At 40.3% G+C, this 9,558-nt stretch overlaps 1 protein-coding gene across 2 annotated transcripts in view; it reads right to left on the bottom strand.

The window, feature by feature from the left end:
* The window catches only part of LOC134458237 (interleukin-31 receptor subunit alpha-like), a 34,642-nt gene extending 25,925 nt beyond the window's left edge, over nucleotides 1-8,717 (bottom strand). For both annotated transcript variants that reach the window (XM_063210428.1, XM_063210426.1), the window contains exons 1-7: nucleotides 8,531-8,717; nucleotides 8,207-8,381; nucleotides 8,048-8,109; nucleotides 7,731-7,790; nucleotides 7,411-7,555; nucleotides 5,444-5,601; nucleotides 648-784 (exon numbers count right to left, since the gene is read on the bottom strand). In XM_063210428.1, the coding sequence (XP_063066498.1) occupies nucleotides 648-784; nucleotides 5,444-5,601; nucleotides 7,411-7,555; nucleotides 7,731-7,790; nucleotides 8,048-8,102 (555 nt within the window). In that variant the 5' untranslated portion in view covers nucleotides 8,103-8,109; nucleotides 8,207-8,381; nucleotides 8,531-8,717. The remainder of the gene's footprint in view (nucleotides 1-647; nucleotides 785-5,443; nucleotides 5,602-7,410; nucleotides 7,556-7,730; nucleotides 7,791-8,047; nucleotides 8,110-8,206; nucleotides 8,382-8,530) is intronic.
* Nucleotides 8,718-9,558: the final 841 nt, after the last annotated feature.

A 9,558-nucleotide genomic window follows, 5' to 3' on the forward strand; every position in this document is an offset into this window, starting at 1 on the left:
ACTATATGCACAAACATTGTCATTAACTAAAAGAAGCATCTAACCTCAGTGCTAGACAACTAGTGCTTTGCCACAAAGCACTTTATCCTCTTTAGCTAGAGGGGTCAAATACTTATTGGCCTAAATTAAATACAAATAAATTAAAATATATTATTTTAAGTTATTTTCTGGAATTTCTTTTTGATATTCTGTCTCTCCATGTTTGAATACATATTATCATAAATTTATAGACTGATCATGTCTTTATTAGTGGGCAAACCGGCAAAATCAGCAAGGGATCAAATACATATTGGACTCACTGTATATATACATATAATATATAATATACAATACATATAATGATAATATAAAATGCACCCGAATATTAACTGCATCAACTCAAATCAACAAGAAAACAATAATTACATACAGTTCGTAGGGCGCCCTTCAGCCAAGCCCCAGGTGCCCTCATTGTAACATGGGATATATGCAAAACATTCCCTCTGGAGCTAAATCCTTTTCTTTGTGTTTCTCAAACGTAATAATCCATGCATTAACTGCATCATGGTACAAGCGGCAGGGTTCAAAGTATGAGGAAAAAAGCGGTTTACAGGGCCGATAATAAGGTATTTATTTATCATTCATCTGTTTGCATCACCTTGTCTTACCGTTATGTTAGAAGGTTCTTGGATGTCTTGAAGTTCACATGTTAATAATGTTGATGGGGCCCTATCTGGAACAGTCCACTTCGCTTTGATTCCCTCGGCATAGGCCTCGGCACTCAACTGTGGCCGCCCATATTTCACTATGAAGACAAACGGATAAATATGGTAAAAACGGTAAAATACATTTGCACGTCATATTGTAGTAAGAGGGCACACACACAAACACACACACAGTCAATAGGGTCATTTCACATGAAATCAGACACTTTGGGACCCGACCGACACGGATTTCAATCATACTTGGTGTGCCTTTTTAGTAGCAAGGTAGCACCCCAGAACTGCATTGGTTTGAATCTGACATGAATATTAAGGGAGAAACAGACTATACTAGCTAAGGTTTACAAATGAGGGTAGGACACTATACATTCAGCCTTGATTATATCAGTCAGTGTTAGTCACAAAAAGATGTCTGTGGTGTTTGAAAGCTCTTTCTACATATTACACAATCAGCTTGGAATACAACAACCCTCAGAATAATAATTATGATACATTGAAAAATTAAAAATGGAATATCTAAAAAACTAATATTTTAAAATGGCCGGTTTCTTGTCTAAACATAGCCTGTAAGGTCACAAACAACACCTGAAAATGGGGTGTTTGGTCGGGTCCCAAAGTGTCTGATTTCACGTGAAATGACTCAATATGTACACAATGCGTCATGCATTTGTTTGCATGAGTCATCCTGATCGGTCTTGGGTTGAGAACCTCAGTTGGTGTAAGAAAGGGAATTCATTTGTAATCAGCACTCAGAAGCAGTACAGTGGCCTGTAAGTGGATTATAATGAGCCGGAAAGCAAAGCAGGAAACTTGTTTTTATCGATCCATCTTACACATCTTTCCAAGAACATGCAAATTTAATGACTCAGAAGTACAGTGCTAGCAATTGGGACTTTGAGACCTTAAGACGTCTTGTATTGTTACAAGGGTAGTTGATGGGTTTTTTTTAGAAGATGACATCAGGGTGGTGAAACCACAGCTAATGGCACTATTGTTTTACGAGAACAAGTCAGAAGCATATTCATCGCTTGCATATTCATTAGAAATTATTCATTAATACATGGCCTTTAGCTGTGTTTGTACCACCTGACATCAGTTAGTAAAAGAAAAATTGCCAAAGACCCACAAGACATCCAAAATATCTAGTTTATTTTCCCCTATGCAGGTAACAAATGATTTCTAAGTGTCCATGGATAAGGGAATACCTACTGTAAGCAGAGGTTAAATTTGGGTCTTCTTCTGTACGTGAGGGTCTCTGGTTAAAGATTCAGGTTGAACCCATTTTAGCCTAGGACACATGCAAAAGAACGCCTGCTAAATGTCTAAGCCCTTTTTGGGAAAGGGTGCCCTCAGTCTATAAAAACCTAAATATCTCAGCCTCCGAAGCACATTAAAACATGCATTTAAAAGCCAAGACCCCTCCTCTTGCACTAGAATGCGTTGATTCAGCTCTAACATACATACCCAGATTTTTAATTAAAAAATATCTCATGAGCCTGAATGCTGCATCTATGTCGCTCCAGGCACCTTAGCTCAATGCAGCGTATACTCAGCATTCAGCATCAATAGATTCATTGCTGAATGGTGTGGGGAAAAGGTGCTTTGCTGCTTTCTTCTGATATGCCACTGTGGCCTTATGTCAGATATTTTTTTCAAGGGCACAAGGCCAAAGTGGGAGGACACGAGGGCCATGGCTCTCATGGCCTTCAACGAAATTCCTGCCCTGGTCACGACACAGTATGAGTTTATATGTTGGAACTCAGTCCAGGGCAACCCTGACCTAATTTCACCCCCGAATAAGTGAGGACATTTATGATCGGAAGGATACAATTGATACATCGGAAGAGATGGAAAAACACATGACCTAAAATGTAGCCAGCATCTGTGACTAGCTCCATGAGATTGCTCAATTTGAGCACACATCAGCAAACTTAGCATGCCCAAAGAGCACACCACTACAGGTGAAAACATGCACAGTTAAATATAAACCTGGGACACACAGCACGGGCTACCCTTCCTTCACTGCACATACAGTAGGCTTGGCATCCTCGCCTCTCCTTTCCTTTCAACCCTGTGTTATGCTGACTTATCCTGGCTTTCATTACACTCACTACGTTTATACGAGACATTTAATTCCGAATTAACTCACTTTAATTCTGAATTAAGGTTAATTCCGCTTTGAAAACGTCATGTTAACACTTCAGAAATCGGAATTAAATGAACGATCAAATGAAACTCGACCAAACTATTTCATTATGAATTATGGACTCGGAATTGAAAAAGCCATGTAAACGTAGCCAATGTGAATATCTTTAATCTAATGTGAGGGTTTTTCTAGCCATTGCTACAAAATTGTTCCAACTGCTCGTCCAGCACTTTTTCAGCTGTGTTTGAGCTTTGTTTTCAGAATAAACTAGACTTGACATGTTTACACAGTGCATCCGGTTTATCACATAAATTTCGTGAGCTGTGAGGGGGTAAAGAGACACGGGGGAGCTTTTTGGAGGTTTTGTTACACAGGGCAACAACGTTTAGCTGACTAGCAATGCGAGAGATACAGGGCAACAACAAAAAATGGGCAACAGTCGATTAGATAGCAGAAAATGTATTGCCAGAGGAGACAAACACTGCTAGGATCAAGGTGGTTTCAATGTATTTGGGGGCCCAGCAGGCAAAGAGGGACTTGGCGACCCTTAAAGGACCACGTCAGTCAATTTCAATATGCTGTTGTATTGCTCACGCTACCCTTGACTTGTCAGTGCCCTGTGATGCCACATTTTTCGGGCTCAGCCCTTTCCGAGATATGAGCTATTCTAATGGGGACAGCGTTTGCTTACATTTTTTTTTTTTAATGAACATAGGCCTACTCCAAATATTTTATCAAAAGATACCGCTGTTTGCTAGTTGTCTGCTGATATTGCATAACCTTTTGGATGTTTTTGGGAATAAATAAATAAAAAAAATTTTTTTGAAATGTAAACAAACCGCTGCCCCCATTGCAATGACCAGGATCTTGGAAAAGGCTGAAGAAGGGAAAAAAAAACTCAGGTACTGACAAGTCCAGCGTAGTGTGAGCATTACAACTGCATGTTGAAATTGACTGAAGTTACCCTTTAAGAGGGCTAAGGCGCCGTAGGCTACCATTAAGCTGGAGTTCAAATCCTGCCTGAGGTCATTTCCCGATCCTCCCCCTACTCTCTCCCATTACTCTCCTGTCACCTTCTTCACTGTCCTGTCTCCAATAAAGACGATGCTGCTAAATGTTGAATTGTACTGCTGAAGGAGACAGACAGACACTACGAAGATTAGGTCATATGTCAAAGGAAAAGGATCCTGGCACTATTGGCCAGCAACATTACTCAATAACACTGCCCAAAATGTTGCTAGTGTCTCAAGACCGTAGCTACTATTGCAGTAAAACAGCAATGAAAACAGCTGTTTTGATATTGTCCAACGCATTGTTGTTTTTTTTTATTATAATGAACCACATAAACCCAATCAGTACCTAGAACTGGTGGTTTAGCTAAGTATTTACATTACTTAGACCAGTGGTCCTTTTGGACCCAAGAACACACACACACACACACACACACACACACACACACACACACACACAGACCACCACCCATTTTCCAAATGCAAAAACATCTTTTTTGCTAAACTTTGTAAATCACAGCAAAGGTAAATGCATGTATTACCCATTGAAGTGAATATTGTTACTAACAATGTATGGAAAGGTTATAAAAACATATATTCAAGGCTTTATGCAAACAGTCCATTCTGTCCGAGTCGAGATGACCCCCCCTGCAGTAGCCTACCTCCACGACCCACTTTGGGACACGGAACCTCCGGTTTAGGAACCACTAAGTTAGACTATGATGAGCACGGGCACAAACACTAATATTGTAGGTCAAGCTGGTCCACTTCAAAGGAGACTGGGCCAAGGATGACTGGAGCACACAGGATACGTTAATAAAAACAGAAAAACGTATCCTGTGTGCTCCAGTCATCCTTGGCCCTGTCTCCTTTGAAGTGGACCAGCTTGATCTACACTGAATACGGTCCCAGACTGTGAGCACCAAGAAAGCTAGAGTGCAAGTGACCTCCTTTCCTCACTATTATTGTAGGACTAGCCTGCCTCTGTCAGGTTTGACTTCTGGCATTATGGCAAAATAAATAGACCTCCTCAGGCGACAGGCCTGTTCCAATTGAACTACATTCTTTTAGTTCAGTTGGTGTGCCTATCAAACTGCCGTGTCATTGACAGGTTCCACAGGTTAAAACAATGTGAGAGTGAAAAGTGAACGGCCATTGCGAAACTCCAACTCCCATTGTCATACAGCACTCCACAGCACACAAGTGAACATTGTACACTGCGCACAAAGAAATTGCATTTATGCCTCACCCGTGCAAGAGGGCAGCCCTCAATGTCGCCCCAAGGGAGCAGTGCGGTGGGACGGTACCATGCTCAGGGTACCTCATTCATGGAGGAGGATGGGGGAGAGCACTGGTTCATTACTCCCCCCACCAACCTGGCGGGTCGGGAGTTGAACCAGCAACCTTTGGGCCTGACGCCCTAACCGCTTACCCATGACTGCCCATAAATGTGCATGCCATCTGTGTGCACAATGTATCCCGTGTACTACATGTCTGTACGTATAATCTACGAGCATAAAGTCCATGGTGCGTTTTGAATAGTGTTTTGGGCCACTTCAAAGCCATTTCATTTGTTTGCAACTCACCCGTTGTGAACATGTTGGTGAAGTTAATTTGCCACGTCTTATTACTGGATGACTTGACGGTTACTGTGACATTGTCCTCCATCCCCGGCAGATGCATCACGCAGGAGACATCTCCAGTTTCATAACTCTTGGTTTTAATGCGCCCGCTTTTTTGCTTGCTGAAAAATAAAACAACACATGATACAGTCAATCCAAATAGAGTTTAGCAAAGGAAAAGACGTCTTGGGAACTTAAAGGTACACTGTGCAGGAAATGGTCAAAAAAGGTACTGCAACTATGCTGCTCATTGAATCTGGGCTGCCTATTGCCAAATTTTATCTTTTCATGAAAGTTTACTAAGTAACAAACTAACATTTTCTATTATGGCCCAGGTCATTTTTGCAGCTAAAAATGGCTATTTCTGGAAATTCAAAATGGCGGACCATGGAGAAGATCCCCCCTTTCATGTATGAAAAATGCAATTTTTCCAGTCATAATGAATACTTAGAATTTGATGGTGGTGGTAAGTATTCATGAAAAAGGTAACATTAGTGAATGGGTAGCATGAATTCTGGAAATAATAAACAACTAAAAATCTTGCACAGTGTACCTTTAACGCTGAAGGTAACATCAATGGCAACGTACATATAGGCTTAGCAAAAAGTAGTAGGCCTAGGCCTATACTTTAAGTACATTATGTTAACCCGTTAATACACAGCGTTTGCTGTTACCAGAATGGCAATGACCAAGTCATAGTGTCCAATGACCAAGGCCCTGTGTCAAATCATAATGTAGTACTATGGTAGTTAACTTTTCAATGACTTTTACAGCGTGCCACGGGTGGTATGGCGTGCACTATGGGGCTACGTACAGTAGGCCTACACTTAAGTATACTAGGAATATGTATTTCAAGTGCCTATTAGTTTAGTATTCTTTTAGTACACCATACTAACTGTATACTACTATACTATCCTAAGCTGCCAACTACCTATGTATTTCCAACTACATATAGTATAGTATATTAAGTATAAGTATATTAACTATAGTATACTTAAAAGAAAAACGGCATATTTTTGCAACTGAGTGGTTTAGAGCCTTCCCAGAGAAATTAGGTTGTGCGATACCCATAAAAAGACATAGAACGAGACTCGCCAGGGCATTGATTTGCATGCGCTAAATCAGTGATTTTTAAAATATATCCATTTCAATAGATTAGTGCTAATTCCATTACGGCCAAAATTCAAAGTTTTATTAAATATCTGGGCTTTCAAGCTAAATATAATGTTAAGAGAGACACAAGTGACCTCATATAGTTGTATAGTGTGGTTCACATGAGAATTATGGCCCAAATTGAAAAAAAAAACCCACCCCTGTTTATCCTGTTTAGACATGGCATTATACATTTGCTGTTACAAGAATGGCAATGACTAAGTTGTGGTGCATTACTAAAGGCCCTGTACACTGTCATAGTAGTAGTGTAGTACTATGGTAGTTAACTTTTCAATGATTATTACAGCATGCATTAAGGTGCTACGTATACGTAGACCTACTGACCGTATACTTGAAGTATAGGATACTATAGGCTAATATAGACAATACTAATATAGGCACTTGAAGTATACAACAATAATAATATAATAGGCCTATAAGAATATAAATAGGCAGTATAGTAAGCTAATATAATTATACGTATAGTATTCTCAATAAATAAAAAGTAAGTCTTAGTTCTGTATAGCCCAAGAACTATAGTAGGCTATACATTCATTTAGGCCTACTTTAAATGTTCTGATTCAGTCCGAAGAAGTAGGCCTTAATTAGTATAGCCTAGCCTACTTTGCATCACTAGAAATATAAAACATTAAAAGTCAAAAGCAGTATACTCAGTATAGGCTACTCAAGCAGGCTGCAAAAAAGCAGCTGACTGGTACACTTCAATAAACTTCTTGTTGCTGAGGGTAGCCAAGTTAACCAAGGAGTAGTCCATTTACCTGGTCACCGTGATTGAATAAGTATCATTAGACTTGTGCGACGATTTCCAAGCACAGGTAAAATGACCGGGTAGGCTTAAGTCTGAAATACAACTTATATTGGTCGAGTGCCAAGGCGATGTGTCCATCTCTGGATCATGGAATGCTGCTCAAAAACAAATGAACAAATAAATATAGGCCAGTGCATTATTATTAATTGAGTCTAATCTTGCTTATTTAATGATAAACATTCATATTTCATCACAGTGAAATATGATCATTAACCTATTTACAAATATCCCTACGGTGTATCTTTTATATTACATTGTACATTTTCTTACCGTGTTCCTTGGTAGTTTTCCCAGGATCTAGGCAATCCCTGCCAGATGCGCTCCAAGTCACTGTCAACGGGCAAACCAGCGAAGACACCACAGTGTTTTTATTTTCACCATCTTATGAATAATCTGCCTGATGAAGGTCTAAGGACCGAAAGCTTGCAAGTCAAGTAAAGCTTCTTTGCACAAAAATAGACCTGAAGTGTGCGGATTGTCTTCTTTTTATACTGAAACCATCTTATGAATGAAATCCTGAATGTATTTATCTGGTTATGTACAAAGAAGTATGCCCATCTTTTCGCAGTTTGATTTCATTCTCTCACCTGAAAGACACAAGAGGCAAAGAAGTGCAGACCGCGCCAGTGCAGACCGCGCCATAATTACCCTGGAAGAAAAACAAAAATGTGAGATACATTGCAGAAACCGACAAATCACCTTTGCCGTGGCTAAATAAAACCAAATAAGAACAACTGATAACCTACCTTGTTTCACATTATTTTCATTTCAAAGTCTACAATGTTCCAGCGGTTGATGTTGGGTTGCCAGTGGAATAACTTTACTCGAAAACGTCAGGGATGATCTTGATCTCCAAATTTGAACCCTTGATCTTTCCCACCCGATAACTTCAACGCCGTCATGCCCGCCACAGAGGGAGGGCTTGTAGAAGTTAATCGATGTAAACATTAAGCACTTGAAAACAGACCAAGATACTACATTATTCTCGCCCATTACGCACGTGTAGCGCGTATGACTAATCGATATTCTAACCAGAGCTTAGAGAAACTGTCCATCCAGAGGGAACTCACCCATAACGTCTCCATTTCACTTCATATCACCTCATTCGGATAATTCTATCCTATAAGCCATCAATTTGAATGAACTGAAACTGACGTTTGTTTTAACCTAAGGTAGGTATTTTTGTTTGAAAAACAATCATAACTGGAACAGCGCAGAAACGTCAGTCTGGACCGTGCGTAAAACGGGAAACAGTGGAGATTCCTGGCAAGCTTCTCACATGCCTGTCGCAACGTTTACGGTAGTCTTGTCGAGAACTACCAATGACCTAGCAATCTACTCCGTTTAATTGCGACACCAGGAGGCAAAGATGTGTCATAAAGTTCAGGTCCATATGTAGGCTAGCATTTCCCAAACCTTTTACTCTTGCGTTGCTCCTACACCTTTTTCATACGTACCATGAGTGAGCTGAGACCACGTTGCCGGGCCCAGAACAAACTTTCTGAAAGGGGCCCCCAAACAATGTAAGGATAACCCAATTTTGGGGCCCTTCTCTCCCTGGGCCCGGGACAACTGACACCTTTGTCTCCCCTATCAGCTTCCCTGACCATGAGTACCCACTGACTATGCTCTACATCTCTTCCACTGACAGACACAATGTTGCTATGTTGCATTAATTTATTACAATTACATTTTTCCACGTACGTACTCCTGGTTGGGAACCAATGGGTTAGACCAGGGGTTTCCAAACTCTACCATGACAAGGCCCTCCATATACTGGTAGATTCCAAGCAAGGCCCCCCTTACATGGGTCGTGCCACATAATATTTTTTGTGCACCCTCTTTTATAACCATAGTCTATGTCTGTGTGTCAGTGCCCCATTGGGATACATAAAATAACGATAATAGTAGGCTATTAACGTTCAGAGATGTAACAGATTACTAATGCAGTTCTAATGTAATGCTATTGCTGTTTATCTTATTTTTGTTTATTTTGAAATACGCAGATTTTTTTCGATCATTTATTTTGCTTTGTTGTACTTTTTACCAACTTGCCGCGGCCCCCGGCCCCCACTTTGAAAACCACAGGGTTACATCA

Source organism: Engraulis encrasicolus, chromosome 11, assembly GCF_034702125.1.
Source record: "Engraulis encrasicolus isolate BLACKSEA-1 chromosome 11, IST_EnEncr_1.0, whole genome shotgun sequence".
Taxonomy (NCBI): domain Eukaryota; kingdom Metazoa; phylum Chordata; class Actinopteri; order Clupeiformes; family Engraulidae; genus Engraulis; species Engraulis encrasicolus.